The 23,783-nt window shown below is 35.9% G+C and overlaps 1 protein-coding gene across 1 annotated transcript; it reads left to right on the plus strand.

Moving 5' to 3' along the window:
- Positions 1-286: 286 nt before the first annotated feature.
- WDR37 (WD repeat domain 37) lies at positions 287-21,580 on the plus strand (the record flags this gene model as incomplete). Its single annotated transcript, XM_009581562.1, is given in 10 exon segments — positions 287-424; positions 4,393-4,489; positions 7,060-7,155; positions 7,324-7,388; positions 12,655-12,790; positions 14,192-14,263; positions 16,363-16,407; positions 19,170-19,246; positions 20,622-20,859; positions 21,398-21,580. Coding segments are annotated over 10 exon segments (1,147 nt in total), but the record flags the coding sequence as incomplete, so codon positions are not given.
- Between the last annotated feature and the right edge of the window lie 2,203 nt (positions 21,581-23,783).

A 23,783-nucleotide genomic window follows, 5' to 3' on the forward strand; every position in this document is an offset into this window, starting at 1 on the left:
GGAGGTTTGTTAGCTAATGAATAAGTAATGCAGAAGTGATTCCACTTTATTTATGTGTATGCATATGTGTTTTTGAACTTAATGTTGTTTGAAGAATAGCTGTAAGTAATAAGGATCCCTTCCTTTTAATGACACCCCAAACAACTCCAAAGTTTAGTAGAACTAAATATTTTTATTTTGAGAAAAAAAATTCAAATTCTGGTTAGTGTGGCAAAGCAATTTGTAATGTATAATGCTTGTCCTTAGTTTATCATAGGAGCCTCTGTGAAGCTGGTTTTTTGAAGTAATGCCAATAGAAAGTGGAAGTTGTGCATCTGCTCGCCAAGCAAAGCAGAAACGTAAATCGCACAGTCTTTCAATCCGAAGAACCAACAGTTCCGAGCAAGAACGGGCAGGACTGCAGAGAGACATGTTGGAAGGGCAGGTAAGATAATACACTGCTGCTTGGGTAACTTCCGTAACCTTTTTTTGAGGAGTGTTTTCTATGCGAAGAAATTAAATAAACTTAAGTAATTAAATATGTCCAGTAAAGCTGCAGGAACAGCAGACTTTCTTGCTTGTAAGTGCTGACTGTCTTTGGAGACTATTGACGTGGATGTTGACAGTGTTTCAGGTTGTATTCAGACCTGTGGAGCTTTTTATCGGCTTTTGTGTGTTCTTACATGAATGATAAAACCATGAAGACATATAAAGAAACAGCCTATTTATTTTGCTGTACCCCCCCACTAAAGTTGAAGATTGATTCTTGTTTTCATAAGTTTGAATTTGGAATAGTAGTAATTCAGGAATATGAATAAACCAAAATACTTGTTATTACGACTCTGATAGGGAAGGTATTAGTGGGAACGCTGTTCTGCATTCCTTTCCATAAAGTAAACAAATATTGCCTGCTTGACAGAGGCATGAGCTAACTTAAATTTTTGTTTGTGTGTTTGGTTTTTTTGTTTTGTTTTGTTTTTTTTGGTTTTTTTTTTTTCAATTTGGCTCAAATGAAGGTGTGCTCTTCTGTGTATTAAACTTAAGGGAAAGAAAAACAACCACAAACTTCTGTAATTTTCTTAATCATGTCAGTCTGTGTAATGGACGCAATCTGGAGCCACTTAACAATGTTGAGTGTTCCACTTAACAATATTGAGATTAACTGTAGGTAAGGCTCCTATAGGAAGTGTTTGAAGTAGTGCCACCAAAGATAAGCAAATATCAGTTTGAAAACTATTTATTGTCAAATTGACTACACAGTGTTAATGCGGGCCTGGCAAAGATGACGCAAAACTTGATTTTTATCAGAGAGGTGGTTTGAAATACTAACAGTGTTTGGCTATGAGGAACCTCATTTTCTGCACTCTGCAGATACTCTGAAGGGAAAACTGTGTGTTTTCTCAGTGTTGTGACGTATTTTAAAAAAAATTTTTAAGTTGAATCTATTATTCAGTAAATTACAGCATTAGTTTTCTGGGAACTAACAGAGCCCAAGTTGTTGCTTCTAGTCATCTAGAAGTTGGATAATGCAAGTACTTGGCTAGAAAACTGTTCATGCATTTGGACTATTACAGCCTTACTTCAGGAAGGGAGTGAAGGGCAGCTGAGAGGGCAAGGCATGCTGTCGCTTCTGTGTAATAAACCAAAATTTTAAGCTGTTTTAGTATTTCTTATCAAAGTCTATAGTGTATTATGCTGTAATATGTAAATGTTTTAAATGTTTTATGTATCATCTTATTTAATTTTGTTGACCTTTAACCTTGAACAGCCAGTGGCAGATTCTAACGAGTAGAGAGTATTAATGCCCCTCCACATTGGAGCTGTAAACCGCATGAGATCTAGATAAGTACTTTTGCAGATAAACAGATAACATTATTACATGGTATTTTAATAAGCTAATTTAAATAATGCCAACTTTAAAGAGAGTAAAGGAAGTGGATGTGTTTTACTACGCTGGTTACTTTTGGACAGGTTTAGATTTACTTATGCTTTCAGGCTATGAGAAGTGGATTAAAAACCTTTCCTACGTCTCCTTTTCTGTTTCAAAAGTTGTAGGATAACTTAGTTGCTTTCATACCCTTGCTGTATGGAATTATAGGGTAATTGAATCGGAAATAATTCTTCTAACTTCAGTGTTTCTCTTAATAGTGTTTCATTTGTAAAGTATTCTTGTTTAATCAATTTTGTTTCAAGTTGGTTTTAATTAGGATCTGTTTCACGTTCTGGTTGACTGTGAATGCATGAACAAAAGTACTTTCTCAAGGGAGCGGCAGATGAAGATGCAGAAAGGAATATCCTGGGGGAGCATAAGGAGCATAGTACCACTTCTTTCAGCACAGTGCCTGTTTCAGCACAGTGCCATAGCGTAAAGTAGCTGTGAAACTGGGGTAAAACTGAATTATGCACAAAGCAGATGTGCTCTCTGTCATGGCTATTAGTGGTTTCTCTTGCTCTTCTCTTTAAAATTGATGTTCAGAAATAACTTATAAAATCGGGATCATGATAGGCTTTTCTAATTGTTTCTGAAGACAATCGTCTTGACTGTATGAACCAAAATGTGAGTGAGATTAAATTCTGGTTGTTTAGATTCTGACTTGGTGGAAGGCGCATGCTGCCCTCTGATGGCTAGTATGCACACGCTTCTTCCTAATTCAGTCAGTTTATAGGAATGGAACTAATTTATTGTTTGGATTTGCTGGAACACTTAAGAACAAAACAAGCTATAATCATCCTTAAACTTGCATTGAATAATGCAGTTCACTTGAATTTGGGTGTCCTGTGCTAACATTTGTACTCCCATTCTAGTAATGCTTCTGTTCTAGACCTGAAATAGTGGTTTGTGCTGTGGTAGAAGCTGACTCAATTTTCTTTTTGCTCACAGCTGATGACTTCAAGATTTTGAAATTACATACTTTTGCTTTGTTTAAAAAAAGTAGATGTTACTGACAGGCACATTCCCTGTATATTTGATAGATGAACATTGATATATTAATAATATGGTATACATGATACCATGTTAATTTCACTTTGAAATCTGGTAACTTGTTTCCTTGCATAGGTATTTCTCAGTTTTTGAATACCACTGCATTATTTACAGGTTTGTCCAGTAATAAGATGTTGTCTTACTGCATTCTGACGTGACAGGTTAGATATGCTACGAAGGACTATTTGAGCTTTTTCATTATTAGGGTAAGGCTCAGTTAAGTGGAAACTTCTTTTAAAAAAAGTTTGTAGCTGGCTACCTAGATAAATAATAAGTGCAGTAAGTCAACTTACATATTGTGGTCCACCAGCAACTGAAGAATACAACAGGTTTAGTAGAATTTATTTACATAATGAGCAAGGACGCTTCATCCTTTGATCCATACTTGTAGTGGATTAATTGATTATAGTTATTAGACTAATGACCATATTTTCTCCTTTCCAATTTGCCATTTTTTAGGAGCATGCTGTGCTTTAAATTTTGATGTTTGTTAGTACTAGGTTCTCAGTATACTGCAGTCAGTTGTCTTCTGCTTTACTCACTGTCTGCTCAACAGTGTTTGATAACAGAATCATTGATATAGTGAGAACCTTGACTCCCAACAGAAATCAGTACTTGTTTTGGATATGGTATGCATTTGTTCAGGGAAAACATGGTGCTGATTTCTGTTTTATAGGCAGATGAATAAAATTTAAATAACTTGCCAACAGAAACTTTTGGTCAAGCTGTGTATTCAGCTCAGATCATATAAATCCTGTGTTAGTGGTTTTATTACATACTTGTTTTTGTGCCTCGGAATTGCTATGTTGATTATGCTGAAGAAAAAATCAGCCCTCTGCTGTGAATTTGCTTCAAAATACTTTCTGTGAAGAGGAGGTGCTTGAATAATGTCTGGGGAGGGAAGGATTAGAAATTGCAGTTTCCTTCACACTTAGTTGTGGTTAGTGACAAAAGTAGGTAGATCTTAAAAATATGTTTAAAAGGTTAGTTTGTCTCAAGCTTTGGTAATAAGGTGCTTTGTAGTGACAACTTCCTAACCTAATGCATAGTCAGCTTCTGAATTACTTTGTCAACCAAAGGTATTCTTTCTTCTTGAACTGGAAGCACCTTGACATTATATGATAAGTTTTTTTCCACCTTTTTTCTTTAGTGAGTTGTACGTGTATATTGGTTTATAAATTTATCTCCAATAAAAACAAAAAAAACCCCACAGGTGATTTGCATTCTGTCCCTTGAAAGAGAAAGAATATGTAAAATGAAAAATTTTATGATGCACAGAGCTTTTTGTTTTGTGTTCTACACTAGTAGTAGTTTTAATTTCCCTCCTTGCTGGGAGATAGAGAGAATTGTTAAAATCAGTTTAAGATTGAAGGGTAACTACATGAAATATATGTAAAGAAAAATATAAACCCCAATATTTTGCCTTCTAGGATTCTAAACTACCATCTTCTGTCCGGAATACACTCCTTGAACTTTTTGGACAAATAGAGCGGGAGTTTGAAAACTTGTATATTGAAAATTTGGAATGTGAGTATCTATTTTTTTTCCAGCAACTTATGAATTGTTTGGATTTAGGATATAGTAGTGCTAATTGAGATGCTTACCTTGGATACTGTAGTGTAATTACCATAGCTTTTCTGTGAGGACTTTAAGAATTGCTTTGAACTTGTAGCCAATATGGGGTTTGTGCCTTTTCAGAAAAATCACTTAGCTCTTTGACACAAGTAGTGAGAACTGATGTGTGTCATCCTCCTTGACTCTTAGGTAAAGAAAGTGAAGTGGCTGTCTCGTTGTCATTGTAGGCTCTGGTATATACCATGTTAATCTGGCAGTAACTCCGTTCAGCCGTTGAAGTTTGTGGCTTTGTTGCACATTTACAGGCTTAATTTTAATGATGTAATATTAGTAAATAAAATTGGAGGAGTGTTTTACTTGAAAAAGTGTAAAATGTGGTGTTTTTGCATCATACTACTTAGTACATTGCATAACCAGCACCTGCAACTGCTCATGAATTTTGAAGTTGAGCACTCAGACAAAAATTCCAGGTGTATCTGCAAAAAATGTTATTTGTTTAATGACAGTGCAGTCATATGGTAATGGAAGTGATCCAAGGTGATGTAAGAGGATCCAGAGTAACACTGGCAGTCATACAGTAAAACGTCTGCTCAATTTTCCTTGCTGGATTTTGGAAGCTGTGTTGCGTGGCTTGGCTTCTGAGTTGTGGAATCTGTCTGGTTTGGCTCCAAGTCAAATTTTTTTTCACACCTAATCTGTTCCCACAGTTAAACCAAACACTCATGTTAAAAAAAAAACACAACAACTTTCTTGCGTGCTTTCTGAAAATGTGCTCGCTTTTTATTCTCTTAAAACCTGAGATTGTGTTGGTTAAAGGCTGTCATCAACACTACACTTTTTTTAGTGACAATTTGCACAACTGAGTTCTCAGACTCCTGCTGAGAAGTTGGCTGGTAGCAAGAAAAGTAGGGATTCCCCCCACCCCAGACTTCAAAAATGTTTGTCAGAAAACAAGTGGTGAATTTGTCTGTACTCCAGAGTACGATTATTTTCCTTGCATTCCATTTCTGTTTCTTCTACATCTTCCTTCTTCAGCTCCCAGTTCTAGTCCGCTCCTGGCCTTTGTAATCTCTTTCCACCCCCCTGACAACTTCTAAATTTTTCTCTTCTGATGCTCAGTCTGTTATTTTTTGTTCTTTTGGTCTAATTCCTGCATTAGTGTTGTGGTTACCATACATAGAGAATCTCAGTTTTTTCCTCTGTGGCTTTTCATACGCTCCCTTTTCTTTATTACAACTTATTACTACTTTCTTCCTTTCTTATCCCTTCCAGGCTTCAGTCTTAATCCTTTCAGGCAATTCTTGTATCTGCCTGGCTTGTTTGTTCAGTCATCTGTTACTGCTAGCCTGTCTCTTTGTTTACTTCTCTTTCATATTGTCTGTGTTTTATAAAAGTTCAGGTTTATGTGGCTGGGAACACAGGAAAGAGAATCTTGCTTTGCTCATTTCAAGCACTTGGATGTGGTATGGAAGTGTAAACTGACTTTTCTAATGCTTAGAACTGGGACTTCAGTGAATTTCTCAGAAATGGCATGAATCATACTCCTGATGGGTCATGTTCTCCCACATTTCAAACCCTGGCAGTGAATGACTTTTTTTTAAAGAAGTCCTAAGAATTTGTTGAAAGACAGACCTAGACTTATTCTCAAGAACAGTGAAAAACTGTTTGGTTAAAGCCTCTCAATAAGATTTCACCTGAGGAGAACACTTAAAAAGTGTCAGCCCAGATTTTGAGAAAAACTATAAGCCACTGAAAATGTTCTTTATAAAATGAAGTTGAGCAACTTTAAACCAACCCAGCCACTGGAAATCATTTATGAGTACCTGATTTGTTTAGCTATGCCATCACTCTGTCTTGTGTTGAAATGGCACAGGTGAGAGTTATAAATAATTGACAAAAAAGCATAGTCTTGTTACAAATACATGCTTTGTCTGATGTGCAATGAAAATATTTTGATCGTATTTAGTGTTTCTGAAACACTTGAATGTAAAAAGTATATGTCATTCTACAATTTTTAATGTATTTCAAAGTATAAAAATACACATTTGCTGCACTACCTTTCTTACTGAAACTCTAACAGTAGACAGGCATTCAGGGGAGAATACTATTTCGTGATTAATAAAATCTTTGTCAAGAAATGACATACTAATTCTGTGGCTAAAATATTTATGATGCTGCAAGTTTTCTGTCTTCTGTTGGATTTAATTCAGTACAGGTGTGCCATATATTTCACAGAAGCTGTTTTGTTAATCCTTAGCCACATTTATTAGTAAAAATAACAGTAATTAGAAGCCACTAATACTTTCCTTGGAATCTGGGTCAAGGTTGATCCCTGGAAAATTCAGCATGAGTCTTGGTTTATGTCTTGGTGAGACCTGCTTTTATAAAATCACAGCTGATCTCTTTTCCTCTCCTTAGCATAAAATAGGTTACTTACTAATCATAACAATTCTTAAATAGTATGTTAATGGTGTTAATGATACACAATTTTTTGTAATAATGTGAATTTTTGTTATTGTTAGTACGTAGAGAGATTGATACACTGAATGAACGTTTAGCAGCCGAAGGACAGACAATTGATGGAGCTGAACTGAGCAAAGGACAACTGAAAACAAAAGGTAAGAGAACCACAAAGAATCCTAAACTAGTATTTTTTAATTTACGTTTGGTGTACTTTGCTAGCCAAAACTTAGAATCTTATTGAAGGGAATTAATACCAGTTACTTATACAAATAAGCTAATGCTGTATTTGAAATGTCTTCCTTTGAATTTATTTGTCTCAACAGCCAGTCATAGTACCAGTCAGCTTTCTCAGAAATTAAAGACAACTTACAAGGCATCTACTAGCAAGGTATGAGTCAAATTAAACCTCTACTGATCAATGTGTACTAACATGGCTGTCTTTAAGTTGTAAATTGTGGTTTCTTTAAGCTGAGTAGTGCTGTTCTTTAAGTAAACCTGCCTCATAAGGAACAGTATCTTTATCTTGGATTCATCAATTACCCATTACTTCAAACACACTGTATGATATTTTTACAATAATTGCTCACCTTTTTTAAAGAATGAATGTTGGAGGGGAGAGAGTGTGTGCACATGTATGTATATGGGATTACTCTTGTAAAGACAACTAAAAAAAAATTCAATTTCATGAGGGAAATAGAGAACTTGGTAGGTAGTGAATTTCTGAATAAAGATTTGGGTATTGAAGTTGAAATGGGGGTCTGAGTAGGTATCTATAAGTGTACTATTAGATGTTTTTGTGGGTTTTTTGAGTTACTTTTATTTTTTAGCTATGAGACTAGAATGGTTTGTTTCCTTTACATTGCAAGCCTTGCAAATTAGTAGCTGGCGATCTTTTTTTGCCTGGTCTCTTAGCACGGTTACCCTTTCTGATGTTTTTCATTTTGCACATCTGCATCTGTCTGGTATTTTTGTTTTCCTCTTTCTCTTCCCTTTTTCAATTTTCATAGAGAGTTTACTTTCAGCTCTTTTTGCCCTATCTCAGGGTCATTTCATGACACATTATTTAGGGTAAATGAGGCAACCACAGTGGGATTTGGTATGTGAACCAGCTATGTAAGAAGCTCTGTGCTGACCTGTATTGCAGGCTAATGTGTGGTTATGGAATGACTGCAGGTGTCTTGGAAATACCATCTGTTAGGTAGTCTGAACGTTTGAGAGTAAGCATAGTGTGGTGAAATAGATCTAAGTTACTGTGTTTTATTTGGTCTCCTTTTTATTTTACCGTTTCTCAAACTTTCTTTTTTATTCTTGCCAATCTGATGCATAGACGTGCCTCTTCCTTTTTCTTAAGAGTTAATGACTTAAGAATTCTTTAATGAGGCCACTTAAATAGGGACAACATGACATTAATAGGGACAATATAGTATTAGTACACCTACTATGTAGTTGTCAATTAGTACTTTCTTTAGTGTAGTGTTGGGGTTTTTGTTGTTTGTGGGGTTTTTTTCTTTTTTTTTCTTAAGGCTGGTGTTAAATGCTTGTTGTCTTTTACTTGCTTGCAATGTAGCGCTCATATTCTTTCCTGGGCAAGGCAGATGGACCTCACAACTTCAGTGTGGGAAGCTGGGAAGTATGGGGTGGAGACTCCTGGATAGCTGCTTTGCTTCCTGGTGTTCTGATATGTATGCACAGCAATGTAGTCATGAGTAGTGGAACGTGAATTTAATACCTTATTATAGACATTGTACAGATCTATTATATCAATTGATAACCAACAGATGTTTGAATGTACTGATATATTTCTTTCCACAACTTTGAATCAGAGTTTCCTAGGGAGTAGAGAGGAGAGCTGAGGGGAATGATAAAGTTGAGAGCGTCTCTCTCCATTGTGTTCTTTGAAACTTTTCTGCACTTCATGGGAGTGGCTTTGTTTCGACCGCTTCTTCCTTCCTACACAGAAGAGTCAAAGCTGCAACCTTTTGTCTCTTGACCCACAAAGAGACTACAGTCAAAAGTCAGGAAAGACTATAACTAAGTTTCTAACAAACTATGAAATTCTGTCTGTACCCTGACTGGATGCAGTTAGAGTTCCCTGATACGCTATCTGAGAAAATGACATTTGAAGAGTTTTAAGAGTTCAACAGCTTTGAAATTCTTATGTCTATATATGTGAGCATTGAATGAACAATCTTGTCACCAAAAATGGGTTGTGTTCCAAACTCAGTGGGGTAGTGGATTGCAACTTTTCTCTTCAGCCCATCCTTTATACTGTTACTGTATGCCTAATTTAAAACTTGTCTGTGGGGTTTTTTTTGTGGTTTTTGTTTTTTTTAATTTTTTCTTTATTCCCTGTGGGTAATTAGAAGAGGCTTAAGTTTTACAAACCAATTGTTTTGTGTAATTGCACACGATTACATTTTTCTGATTGCCAACCTATAAAGAGTTCAAGTTTGTTCTAAAAAGAGCATTCAGTATTTGCTTGTTCTATTGAGAAAGCTGACCTTTGACTGCTTTAATATTGGTAAAATATGCTAAGACTAAAGCAATCTGTTCATTTTCTTGGGGAAAATGCTGATGTAAACATGCTTAATTCAAGTCCTTCATAGAAAATTCCTATACCTGGATACTTTCCGTCCCTTAGCTGAGTTAGGAGTCCGAATATTAAGTTCGCAAAACTCATATCAGAAAAGGATGCTTTTAACAGCAGGGGTTATCCACCAGTGCCCAAATCCTGAAGAGATAGAGTAGGTTTAGTGCTTGGTACTCTAAAAATAATTTTTTGTATATGTTAATGGGCAAGATCCTGTAATTTAACTGCAGTTGTTTGTACATGCAGGAATCACTATGTGAAATTTATGTTTTGATGTTAACAAGATGTTATTGCTGATGTTAACAATCCTTGGCTGTGACAGTTGTTAAGACATCAGGAAAACATTAACAGTGTATGCAGAATCCTAAAATAAACTGAAATGATATAACTTGCTCCATCATAAACTAACTTCCAGGATCTCTGATTCTTTTGGATCAGGAAAAGGACTCTTAAAGTAAGGTACTTCTTCACCCAGCAGTTGAAGGGAATAAAACTTTTTGGAAGATGCAGTTTTTGACCTCACTGCTTAATATTACTCCACAGAAAATTCCGTTCTTCTGTCACAGTGTAATGCTGCTGGTCTGGTCCTGAGTTTACCAAATTTTCATTCGTATTTCTAATGTGTCCTGTCTGCTTAAGAGACATTTTTACAGAGTGTTTCAATTTGTTTGCCATCCCATTGTTTCAATTTGTATTCAGTTTTCAATTGTTTACATGGTAAACAATTGTTTCCTTATTAACAAATCTCTGTATAGAAGGAAGTACGTGAAACTATATGGATTTAAGAAAGAGGACAGACAAAGCTGAAGCACACTTAAGATATGATTGCCCACTTATTTGTATATGATAACCTGAGATCTGCTGAAGTTATTTTAAGAACTTTCTGCAGTGCAGAAAGGCACTCTTTTTAGCAAGTTGCATGTTATTTAAGTATTTCCTTTCCTTTCTTGGAAAATTGTTTATGTATGGTTAAGGACCCAAGAAGTAATCCAGGCACTATCTAATTTATCTAGTTACTGGTATGTGAAGTAAGGGACAGCAAAAAAGAAAGAAGAGAAAAAAAAAAAAAAAGTGTAGATATTTATTTAACGCACACTTCTTCTATATCTGGATATTTACTGTTAGATGGTGTTCTTGAACTCTTATCTTCCGTGTGTTCATTCAAGACTGCTAATTCTCCAAAATGAGTTTTACAGCCTTACCATTAAATGATCAATGAAACCACTGTCCGGCAGTTTTGGAAAATCTGTGCATGTTGATGAGTAGAAGATAGTTTCTCCTAGAAAACTTTTGCGTGAGGATTTGACTCAACATGAGAAAGACAGAATGCAAGTGTAGTTCAAGTGTGGGGTTGAGAGTTGAAAAACTTCAAGTTTGGAATTTGAGCTAAGCACTATATTAGTCCTTAACTGTTTACTTAATTCTGCTGTTCCACTTCTTGTACATGACTCCATTTAGTTTAAGGACTACATTCAATGTGAAAGGTGCATCTGTAGGATTGTATTCAAGGCCTATGAAACTCAGCAGTATGGTTGAACTAATAACCTTTACCGTTTACCCATTGTCTTTTCAGTGCATCCTTAATGATTGTTCCTTCTTCTCCTGTGAAACCGAAATGCGTATTAGCTGTTAATTTGGAATTCAAATAGGGCATTATCATTGTATCATTGGAAAGTTGACATGCTCAGGATTTGGAATGCTCTTGCAGATATTCTTTAACTTTTAAAAACCTTTGTGGAAGTAATTTGCTTTAATGACATACTTATGACCTTATGTTTTGATACCAAAAACTAATGGGATTTTAACCTAGTTTATTGTATCTGAAATGTAAACTTAATTAATTTTCTAACTTGTACTAAGCTGTAGATAAGTCTTAATGTGATTTGTGTTGAAGCATTTAAAGGTTTTGACTTAGCTGGTCAGATAGATATCTGCCCATAATTGCATGCAGAGGAAAACACAGATAAATGGAAGTCTTCTTTTTGTTTTAATTTTAACAAAGCTTTTCAGGTAGTCTTTCTTGAAGAACAGTTATGAGCTTCAAGACTTGTGGGGTAAAAATAGGGTATTTTTAACAGTGGTTTTGCTTTTTGAAGTCATCTTTCACCACTCTTGATTTCAGTTGTCTCTGGAAGTGTTGAGCAAGACAAACTTTTTTTTTTGTTTTGTTCTAAATATTGCACTCTGCTTTCATCTGAAAATGCAGAATTTCTGCAATTTGGTTCCTTTCTGTAGATACTGAGTGTTTTCAGTCTTCCTGTACTGTAGTGCCTTGTAGTTTTACCATTTTTGCTAGACTTTTTCTTCCTTTCATTTGGTATTACTTACACACATACTAATTTGGATTTAATGAGTCTTCTCTATTTTCCCCTAATAGCACGGACTTTGAGGGAATGTGCTTATCAAATGTTTAGATGAGTTTGACATGTTTTTAAAAAAAGAAAGCTTTATTACACAAATAAACTGGCATATGCTCTCAGGTTAATGTTTGATTTGATTAGCTTTGTGCAGTTTTGGAGAAAAACAGCAGTGAGTGTTTTAAATGGCAATGTTTCTGGATTTTACTAGAACTATATAATGACATTTTTTCAAAGACATTATGCTGGATAACATGGACCGTCTTTAAGTTATCAAATGTACTTGTTTGGGAATAGACAAGGCAAATTTTTTGGGGTGGTTTTTTTTTTCTTGGTCGTGTTTTTTTTTGTTTTTTTTTTTTAATTAATTATAATCCTTTACCCAAACTGAATGGGAAGTGCATACTGCATTTGTACAACTCATTACTCCAATGAGATTGCATTATTGTAGTACAGAATAATTTATCTTGTGTTTTGTAAAAAGGGGGGGTGTTATTAAAAAAAAAAAAAAAAAAGAAGAAATTAAGAGGTATGTTTGCATCCAAACTCACTTTCTGACCATCAAATGTCAAATTTTTGACAACATTGAACTGTCAGAATACTGAAGAATTATTATGAAAAAGTTAGTAACTATTTGTATTTGTGAAATAATTACTTAATCTTGGGTCAATGCGGAAAAAAATATGTTCATGTCTCTGCTATTTCAGATTGTATCCAGTTTTAAAACTACAACATCAAGAGCAATCTGTCAACTGGTAAAGGAATATGTTGGCCACAGGGATGGCATTTGGGATGTCAGTGTCGCGAAAACTCAACCAGTGGTGTTGGGAACTGCATCTGCTGGTAAGTTCTGTGTTGCTTAAATCTTTAGAAAATTCTGGTTTAGTCCCTAAGCAATAGCAAATGTAGATCAAAAGCATACTGGAATACTTAGCTCCACACTGAAAGAGTCGATTTGAAGAAGTTTAGTAGCTGAAAAATTCTTAAATTGCAATTTCCTTGAAATGCATTTAACCTTTAGAAGGTTCAGACGTCCTTGTTGATCTTTCTAAGGTATGTGCCAGGTAACTTCCATGCAGGTCATGCTCCTCCTAGGGTCAGCGCTAGCCTGTCGGATGGTGTAAATGGGTGGGTTGGGGAGCTGCTTGCTTGGAGAGGTCTCTCGCACAGAATACTATACTGTTGTAAAAAGAGATCCCTGCAGACTTCCTACTGTAGTATTGTTTAGCCTTTGTTTTATAGAAGCTGTATACTTAGTCATAGTTTACATATTCTTGTATTCTTGCATTCGTCTGGGTTTTGCCTAATGATCTAGGGGCAACTAAAAATCTTCATTTTCAGATCTTAATGTAACTTACTAGATTCCTTCCTTTCTACTTAAGAGAGGGAACAGGTACTAATGAATAAGTCATTAAATCTACTATGATCCAAAAATCAATCTATAGTCTTGTGGGGATTTGGAAAATTATTAAGGAAATAAACCATAACCAGTTAGAATTGGTCAGGTTGAAGTGACAGTCTTTTGAAACTGGAACAAAATCTGAAGACAACACTTACTGGACATAAATATTATGGACTAGAAACCTCTGCTTCATAAACTGAACTGTTACCATTTTTATGTGTCCACTGAGGGGCACATTTTGTCTTTGTGTGGGACGTCTTCTCTTTGTCCTGATTTAACTTGGAAACAGGCATTCTCTAATTCAGCATTAAGGTTGTCCCCACTTACAAATACTTATATTAATTATTTATTTTGGGGTGTGACAGGGTAAAGGAGTTTCATTGGGAGTGACTTTTTAAGTAAGTTTTCGTAGGGCTCTGCAGTGACCTGCATTTGGGACTTCTATGTAAATCGTTTGTGCATAGAACTCTTGTTTGTAGTGACTGCCTGACTTTTTCACCACTGAATCTCATGATACACAGTTGGAGCATTATACATAAGTATATGACCAAGTTAGAAAAAAATACCAAAAGTAGAATTTGCCTTTCAATACTTACTGCAAATTAATCCGATTGGGACAGCACCTTCACTTTTTTTTTTAGAGATGCGTATTAAGTTATAATAATAGGAAGCTTTTATGTTTTATATATACGCTAATAATCACGAGGAGTTTGTCTTTTCTACATTTGAAGTCTATTTCATATGGTTGCTCTACATTCGAAGATAACTTGTTTGTTGAATCGGTTAAAAGTGAAAACCATACATTTGTAACAACATTTACAGCTACTTTTTGATCTTTGTAGATCACACTGCTTTGCTGTGGAGCATAGAAACAGGGAAGTGCCTTGTCAAGTACGTAGGGCATGTTGGATCAGGTAAGATAAGGGCATGTTGTTGAAAACTGGAAACAGAGTGTGTTGGGAGGGAGAAATGTGTTTTGTACAACCACTGTGGTTTCACTTGCAGGTTTGCCAACACCATTAACAAGTCAATTGTGAAGTTCCATTAATCTTTATTGAGATAATGTTTTGTACTATGATTCTTTCTTAGAGAGGCTTGTTAAGACGGTTCTGTAAATGCTAAGTGAATAAAAAAGTCCATATAAAGAAATTTACAGGCACAGTTAATGACACTCAGAAGTCAAATGTCAGAACTCATTGAGTTCTCATGCATATGCAGAACAAGAGAAGCTTATATAATCAGAAATTAGCTGGTTTGCAGGATCTGTGTTATATTTGGGATACCAGATACAGATGCTGGGTGACCATCTATTTGCACTTCTTTGTTTAATACATGAACCCATATATAATTTGTTGCATAGTATTAAAATCTTGTTTTGAAGACAGTTAATTCAATATAGGCATTTGTCTTCCCCTATATCAGTATGAATATTTCGGAAACAGTGTTTTTAATCGCCTCCTTGGGTGGAGAGGTGCAGTGCAGTAAGTGTTTTTGATGTTAACCTTAATTTTTGGTGTCCAATTTGACAAGCATCTGATTAGCCCCCTTCTGTCTTATAATGGGTTACAATATAGGATTTTATAGACCAAAGGTGGAGAGGTTTTCCATAGCTTTAACTTGCTCTTGAGAGTTGAGCACTTTGAGTGTGATTGTACCCTGGAGTGTAGAGTCATGCACCTAGAAAATGAAGAACCCAGTTATTGTCCTGGTATGTTTGGTTAAGTAACTCGGCCAGCATATCACATCAACTTTGTGGCAAAGATACAAGTAGAATCAAGTTCTCCAGAGAGTGGTCAGCTGCTTCAACCATAAGTTCTACTTTGTTTTCCTGCTATGTGACTTCTAGCTCCTACACATAAACATATTAATAGATAGATACATAGAAACAATAGGTAACATTTTAATGTGTTCAGATATCTCAGGTTGCTTAGTGTGTGGAGAGGGTTCCTTTAGCCTCCAGAAAGTCACATTTAAAAACTCCAGTCACTTGCATTTTCATGCTGATAGTTTTTTTTTTTTTTTTCCTTACTAAATTGCTATTTGGATAACCATGAAAATAATGAAAGTCTAACCTGTGTTTAAACATTTATGTATAAACTAAGTAAAAAAACCCCACCACTATAATTTATAAAAATTATATAAATTATATAAAAATCATATATTTTTAGTTTAGTAAAACTTTTCTTTACTTGTTTACGTTTGACAGTTGATTTGAAATGGACCAAAGGTGTTGGTGCCAGCAGTTCGTGCACCATTGAGTTAGTTCAGTATGAACAATTTAAGGAGTATCTTTTTAGATTCATTACACCACACTCTCCTGGCAACATAAGCATCTATTTTACTTGTATGATGGATGGAAATGATTTCTAAGTTTTTTCTTGAAGAACTGTTGAAGAGAAGCTTATGGATTTTGCAAATGAAAGTGCTTAGTAATGAAAAGTAATTGAATCTTATGCGCTGAAATAAAAAAATGAAGAAGAGCTTTGTAGGCTGATACAACTGTTTTAAAACAGTTATGTTTTGATTACATATGGTTGCAGGACCGAAATCTAATTTGTGTTATTTGCATTAGGTTTTTAGGCATTTGTTCTTGCAATCTTATGCAAAAATCAGAAAGTTGATGGTCATACATAGTAAGTTTTCACTATGTTAGAAATAGTTATGAATACTTAAATGCTCTTTATGGAAGTCCAGAGCGTTATCTCCTGTCAGCTTACACACAATTATTTGAGTGTGGTTTGTATCCTCTATAACATGAAATACTTGTACTAGATTCAGGAAATAACCTGCTAGAAAATACGTGTTGTTGTATAATCAACTATAGCTGCTTTCCTTGATACTACGTAGATTTAGGTACTCAAATAAAATACCATTGTGCTTTATCTCACCTAAGAGATTGCTATACTACAAAAAAATTACTTAAAACTGAAGATATTTTTCCTTTCAATGATAAAACTTTGTGAAATAAATTCTTTTAGTATACTAACTTAAAACTTTACTTTGTTTTACACAGTAAATTCCATAAAGTTTCATCCAACTGAGCAAGTGGCTCTTACAGGTATGTAAATTTTTTTCATATGCTGAGTATGTTAGTCGTGATGGAAAAATAAGTGTCATTCACTAGCATCTTTTTGGTTGTAGCCCCTCTTCCTGCTGCTTTGTCAGTATCCTTGTTGATTGAATTATTTTTATGTTTTAAGGCATAACAAATCAGAGCTAGATCTTTCCATCTGTGTTTGTCACATGATTGTCATTTGTGCTTACCTGCTCCAAAACAGACACTTAGAATCATACGTCAGCTGAATGTTCACAAGTCCATGGGGCCTGATGAGCTTCGTCCCAGAGTACTGAAGGAGCTAGCGGATGATATGGCAGGACCCCTCTCGATCATCTATCAAAGGTCTTGGGAGCCTGGGGAGGTCCTTGCTGACTGGAAGCGAGCCAATGTTATTCCAATCTACAAGAAGGGCGTGAAGGAAGACGCAGGGAACTACAGACCCATTAGTCTAACCTTGGAAAAATTATGGAGAAAATTATACTATTGAAAGGCATTTAAAGAATAATGCGATTGTCAGGCACAGTCAGTATGGGTTCACAATATCCTTTTCCTTTACTTCTGGAAACATCATGTATTTCAAAAGGGTTAAGATAGAAAAGAATAGACTATTTCACTTGAAAGAGACCTACAACGATCATCTAGTCCAGCAGGCTCAATATGACTCAGCAGTGTGCCCTGGCAGCCAAGAGGGCAAACCACATCCTGGGGTGCATTAAATGCAACATAACCAGCTGGTCAAAAGAGGTGATTATCCTGCTATATTCAGCGATGGTGCGGCCTCACCTTGAGTATTGTGTGCAGTTCTGGGGCCCACAATTTAGGAAGGATGTGAAGGTCCTTGAATGCATCCAGAGGAGGGCAACAAAGCTGGTGAAAGGGCTGGAAGGAATGTCCTATGAGGAGTGACTAAGGACTTCGGGCTTGTGTAGTTCGGAGAAAAGGAGGCTGAGGGGTGACCTTATTGCTCTCTACAGCTTCCTGAGGAGGGGAAGTGGAGAAGGAGGTGCTGGTCTCTTCTCCCTGCTATCCAGTGATAGGATGCGTGGGAATGGTTCAAAGCTGCGCCAGGGGAGGTTTAGGCTGGACATTAGGAAGCATTTCTTTACTGAGTTGGTGGTCAGACACTGGAACAGGCTTGCCAGAGAGGTGGTCGATGCCCCAAGCCTGTCAGTGGTTAAGAGGCATTTGGACAATGCCCTTAACAACATGCTTTAACTTGGTCAGCCCTGAAGTGGTCAGGCAGTTGGACTAGATGATCGTTGTAGGTCTCTTTCAAGTGAAATAGTCTATTCTTTTCTATCTTAACCCTTTTGAAATACATGATGTTTCCAGAAGTAAAGGAAAAGGATATTGTGATATTGAATGTGCAGAAAAAACAGCTTGAAAATATGACTGTTAGTGTAAAGATGTTTTCAGGACTGAGAATACCATCAGTGCAGCTTCAGGTTTGAAAACTGTCTAATGCGGTTAATACTATAGTTCATGTGGTCCAGCAATTAGGGCACTAGCTTTGGGATTAAAGAGGTCTGGATTCAATTTGCTGCTATTAAGTCAGTCATTGTAAAATGAGGATAATTATTACTGAGGTTAGAAATTAAAACAGTGCTGCTTTCTGCATCTACAGTGACCATTTTAAAGGAAGGTAGGGAGTAGGATGCCTTCTATCTAGGCTAACAATGATTTAAGTTTGGCTATTTGGATTTTTCTGTTCTCATATGATAACTGTAGTCATTCTTTCAGTACCATAAACAATGTTGCTATATAAACTGACTTATAAAAACCAAAACAAACCAACTAACCAAACAAAAGCTGCCCATAGCTAGATTTTTGTTGTTCTGTTATTTTTCTGAGAGCTGGTTCTGCAAAGTATTTCGATTGAAAGTTTTCAGGGGACCTGTTCTTCCATGTCATTTGATTGATTTAGAACTGACTAAAATAAAAAATAAAAAATCTTCGTCCCTGATCCAGAATACTGACACCAGGAATAATATAAGGTTGACTTTTCTTCTAGCCTTCTTACTTGGTCTGTTAGATGAGATATTCTTCCTAGTGCTTTCATGTACATTGCACTTGCCAGATCTATGCATACTTACAACAAACTGTTTTTCTTCTCAATCTAGAACTCTCAACACTGTACTCCTAGGTATTAGAGCATGTTTGTTCCGTCCATAACAAGGAGAATCTTGAGTTTCTCCTTAGTTAATAGTGGATAAGTCTATTTCAAAAACAAATGAAGTCTAAAATCAGATGGTAACCTGCTGAGCCGTAAACAGGTGCTAGTTAAGCTGAGTTGCTTAAGGCAGAAGCAGAATAGCTTCAGACTTGCTCTTTTGGGTTTCTCATTAAAACCACACTAAATATATTTAATGGAAGAAATCATTGAATGAAGAAGAACCCCAGTATTTTGAGAAATAGCAAATGAAGGATGGCACCTGTTGATGTATTAAATGCCTTCTTCAAATGTGACATACTAGAACAGCAGTGATATTCGTGTTCTGATGTGTAGTGTTTAAGTGGATGTTTTCACTGTAGGAATGACTAATTTGGTAGCTACTTATATTTTGCATAATGAGTTATGTTCTTATCAGTATTGAAGCCAGGAAAGTAACTGCTTACCAAAAAGGTCATAATGGTATCTGTTAGAAAAAGATGCAACTTGGACAGTATTGCCAAATATAAGGTTAAAGCTTCTTTTTATTGTCCATGGAAATGCTCTTACTTAGTGTCTCTCTCTCTTCCTCCCAACCCTTCCCCCTGTGCAGCATCTGGAGACCAGACAGCTCACATCTGGAGGTACATAGTACAGTTGCCTACACCTCAGCCAACAGCAGACTGCAATGTAAGCAAGCAACTTACTGCAACCAAACTAATTGCATAGCAATTTCATCAGATACAGGTTTTATGATAAGACTGAATGTTAAATTTATACATAATTAAAAAATTACATGATTTCAGGATCACAAAAGGTGGGATTTTAAGGTTTTAGTTTAACAGACATATTTCAGCCTTTCTTTCAAAAAAGACTTACTTCGTGTTTTCAAAGATCTGTGGTGCAAAATAGAATATGCAGCTGCAAGTACATTAATTGACTTTTTGTTCAAGGTAATAAACATGTAAGTAAATGAACTGTCGAGTAAAATTTTTTGGTAATAATTCAAATCATAAATAATAATGAAGTTCTTTTTAAACTAGTTAAATTCTTGTAGCTTAACTTACTGAGGCACCTGTGTTAGCTGTAGTTGCTATGAATTGAAAACTGATGGTAGAGACTTGTATTTTTGGCACTTATTTAATTGTATCTTTAAATTTGATTTCTAATCGACCCTTGCCAGCACTTACCACACTATACGACATTGTTGTCCCCAGGCCTTTATTTAGTCAGTGTTTACGGTAGACTGTCAAATGAGTATTTAACTAAAAAGCACCGTTACTAAATCGTAAAGACAAACATTGTTTATAGCATGAGCTTCTCAGTAAGCTGAGTAGGGGCAAGAGATGGCTGTATAATATGAGAGAGATTTCTGAATGGAAAATGTTTGATTCAGTTTATTTGATCTGGCATTTCCATTTTGAAAGAGCAGTACAAATGTTATCTTTTTCACATCCAGATACTATGAAAGGAAAGCGTATTTGTCTTGCATAAGTGACATAGGGTTCAGAGATCGATGCTTCCTGGTTAGCAAAAGAATTTATTCTGCATCCAGTTTACATCAGCACTGCATGATGACAGCGTATTGACCAGCAGACAAATATTGATGTCATGATTTTGATTCTAATGGATAAAAATACGTCTGTAAATGATTGTCTTCCCCAAAATTAAAATAGTCAGTGTCCTGTTAGATGCTTCCTACTCTTAAAAATTTAAAGGAAAAAAGTCCCTTGATATATGTGCTGCAGTAAACTCAAGGGTAATATAGTATATAATACAGAGGGGAATGTAAAAGACTTGCCACATATTAAAGGGGACAGATATTTAGAGCTAAACAGTTCAGAAGAGATTTTGAAATGAAGTAGTTATTAAAACTCTACTGAACTCACTGGTATTATTCCTTCAACCAAGTTTTTGATAGTGAATGCCTGAATAGGCTAGATCCTACAGACTTAAGTTACCCACACTCACATTACAGGGATTGGGAAGCATTTACACTGTAAAATGTAACTTAGAGACATTCCTTCCCATTTATTCTAAATCTTTTTTCTCTTGCATTGTATAGCAAATGTCTGGAGAAGATGAAGTTGAGTTCTCAGATAAAGATGAACCTGATGGAGATGGAGATGGTTCTAGTGATTGTCCCACTGTCAGAGCCCCATTAACTTCACTCAAAAGCCATCAAGGAGTGGTCATAGCAGCTGACTGGCTTGTTGGCGGGAAGCAAGCTGTGACAGCGTCATGGGATAGGACAGCAAATCTGTATGATGTAGAGACTTCCGAACTTGTCCATTCTCTTACAGGTATTTGTTCACTCACAAAAGGATAAATTGGTGGTTTGTTTTTATATGTGGGATTATTTGTAGATATCGAAACACTGGGAAAAGTAAGTTGTTTCTCTGGAGTACAATTTGAGTGTGTACAAGACTTGAGCTGCTGCTCAATATTGTAATGGTTTCTAAAATTCCAACCTTGTTAATCCTCTGAGCATGAATTTGTATTCTTCTAAGCTTGTGATATATCCTGTGAAGTAGTTGTTTTAAAACTGAATGTAGCCAAATTTTAGTTCTTTGAAAATGCATTTGCTGTGTTCATGGCATACTAAGTAGCAATAACCTATCGCTACTTAATAATCATGTGACATAAGTAGTGGGTTTTTTTGCTTTTAAATATAGTTCTAAACTTTTACAGCAGTAGTAACATTAGAGTTCAGAATGATTATTATTATTCTTTTACTGTTTGGGGGAGAAAAGAAAAAATCATCAGCATTTCATTCCAAGTGTATGTGGAAATGAAAAGTCTTACTTTCATTACCTTACATGTTCTCATCTGTGATTGTAGGGCATGACCAAGAGCTAACACATTGTTGTACACATCCCACCCAACGTCTTGTGGTGACATCATCACGCGATACAACCTTCCGTCTGTGGGATTTCAGAGATCCTTCTATCCATTCTGTGAATGTCTTTCAGGGCCACACAGAGTAAGTGACAGTTCCTTCACAGGTTTTTACAAGTTCCAGAAGTATAAATGTATTCAGTTGCTAATCTGAATAAAACTGTTCCTGTGCTCTTTTTGAGGTACTAAGTTCATTCCCCTGTTTTATGAGACTGATTTTCACAGAAACCCCTAACTGTCCTCCTTCAAATGTAACACAGCAATACTTAATTTCCAAAACAGCAGCCAGGGCTCTTGGTGTGATATTGCTTATATGGTAAGTCTAGATAAAACTCCTTACGATTAAAGGTAATTTAAGGTATGAGGGTTGTTTTCAGCATCGGTTATGCCTGTAGTTTAGGGGTATTGCTGTAATGCAGTTGATCAAACAGATTACCTCTGCTTGTCATGATACTCAGTGTGAAATAAAGGTTACTTCTTTGGAACCAGTGGAAAAAAAAAAAAGCAGGATTAATTTTTACTCTTTAAGCTAAAGCTTCTAATTTGTACATAAAATAAGAAATTAAAGGGCACTGATTACCATGTTCTGTCAAAACAGTGGTTTTGGTATAACATTTTTAGTTGCCAATTTAGGCTTTAAGTTTTTATACTGGCTACTGTTGAATATGGGCAAATGTAGTCATGAGAATCTATGTTATGGTGTTGACTTAAAGCTCTGATTAACAGAATGGTGACATATGGAAAATGCAGGAGTAACTTTGAAATACTTTACCCAACGAAGCGAATATTTTTTTAAGATTTTGGAATGTTTGAACTTGACTGTTTCAGAAACAAATTTCACCTCCCGTCTTCAGAATAAAAGATGATTGTTAGTCCTAGCTCAAAACAAAAACCACAAATATTTATTCACGTTTCTATTTTTTGTTAATTCAGATGTGTAGTTTGCATTATGACTAAGTTTCAGTATCCACTTTCTCATTTTCCCAGCTGTTGGCTAACTTATATGTAAAGTAAACCTCTTTAAACCCCCCAGCTCCCGACTCCTCAGCTTGATAAATTACTTGGTGCATGACAATAATCCCATATAAGTAGCCATCTTCTCCTGATAGAATAGTAAACTTAATTTTGTGGTCTGCATCCTAGAATTGTTTCATGCCATCATTTTTGTACTCTTTTATTGCTTTTTGTAGAATGACTTGTAAAAGTTGCAAGTTTTTGTGTCCATTGGTGCCTCCATTTTTTTCTGGGCTAGTTAATTGCTTTGTCCCAGGACATTTTTTCAGAGAAAGGAACATGATTGACATTAGTGTTTTTCCATATGTATGCTGAGACCAAATGATGTTGATCTGGGGTGATGGTGTATACTGTAAAAGGTGTTAGCTGGTATTTTGGCCTCTGTCACCTATAAACTATCAGCGAGTTTATTTTTTATGAATGGAATAGGCCTTGAGCAACCTCTTTGGTCACTCTTATTCCAGCTGTTAATTGTCTTCATATTTGTGTTTGTCTGTTGTATGGTCTGTCTCCATTTTGTTCTTTGAATGTATGAGGTTTTAATATTGACATAGGCTTTTTCACCAAATACACTGTAACTTTTAACAGTCTCAAAACTGACTGCTGTTTAATGGCTTGAGGTGGTTCAGCTCTCTGTTTTGTTGAAGAGATGATTCCGTTACGGAAGATGAGTATTTCACTGAGGGATGCAGTCAGAGTGGAGATGGAAGTTCGATATTTTGCAGTCTAGACATACTTTGAGGGATTTTAGTTTTGGTCCATTATTGTAGTGCCTATTGGCAAAGTATTTTTAAATTACTCTCTAATCAACAGAACAGCAATCTTCTCACATTAAGCAGCATAGAAGAAACTGTTTTATCTCTTGATTGGAAAATACATAAACACAAGACATTTTTTGGCTTTCCTGAATGTCTATTTGAATAACTTGCCAAGTTTTTAGTATTTTGATAGGCTCTTGGAATCAGTTCTGAAAATTGGATGTTACAGGCATTAGTGCTGATGATTTAAAGTCCTCAACCGAAAGTTTTAACAGCCTCTTGCTAACCTCATGAATAGAGCTCACAGAGCAGCTATTTTTTTTTTTTCCTGTGTTTTTCACCAGTTCAACTCCTAATGCGTTAAACCAATATAATTAGATGCCAAACATCTCAATCATGAGCCAACATACAGTGTTTATTGTGTTGTAGCCCCCAAAATCTTACTCCATCCTGATACCCCTTCTCACAGGGGATCCAAACCGCCACCGAATCCTCGCAGCGCGTGGCTGGAGTTTGTGTCGTTCCCTCGCACCCTGTTTGGCGCTGCCTGGCCCTCG

Source organism: Fulmarus glacialis, unplaced genomic scaffold, assembly GCF_000690835.1.
Source record: "Fulmarus glacialis isolate BGI_N327 unplaced genomic scaffold, ASM69083v1 scaffold15297, whole genome shotgun sequence".
Taxonomy (NCBI): Eukaryota; Metazoa; Chordata; class Aves; order Procellariiformes; family Procellariidae; genus Fulmarus; species Fulmarus glacialis.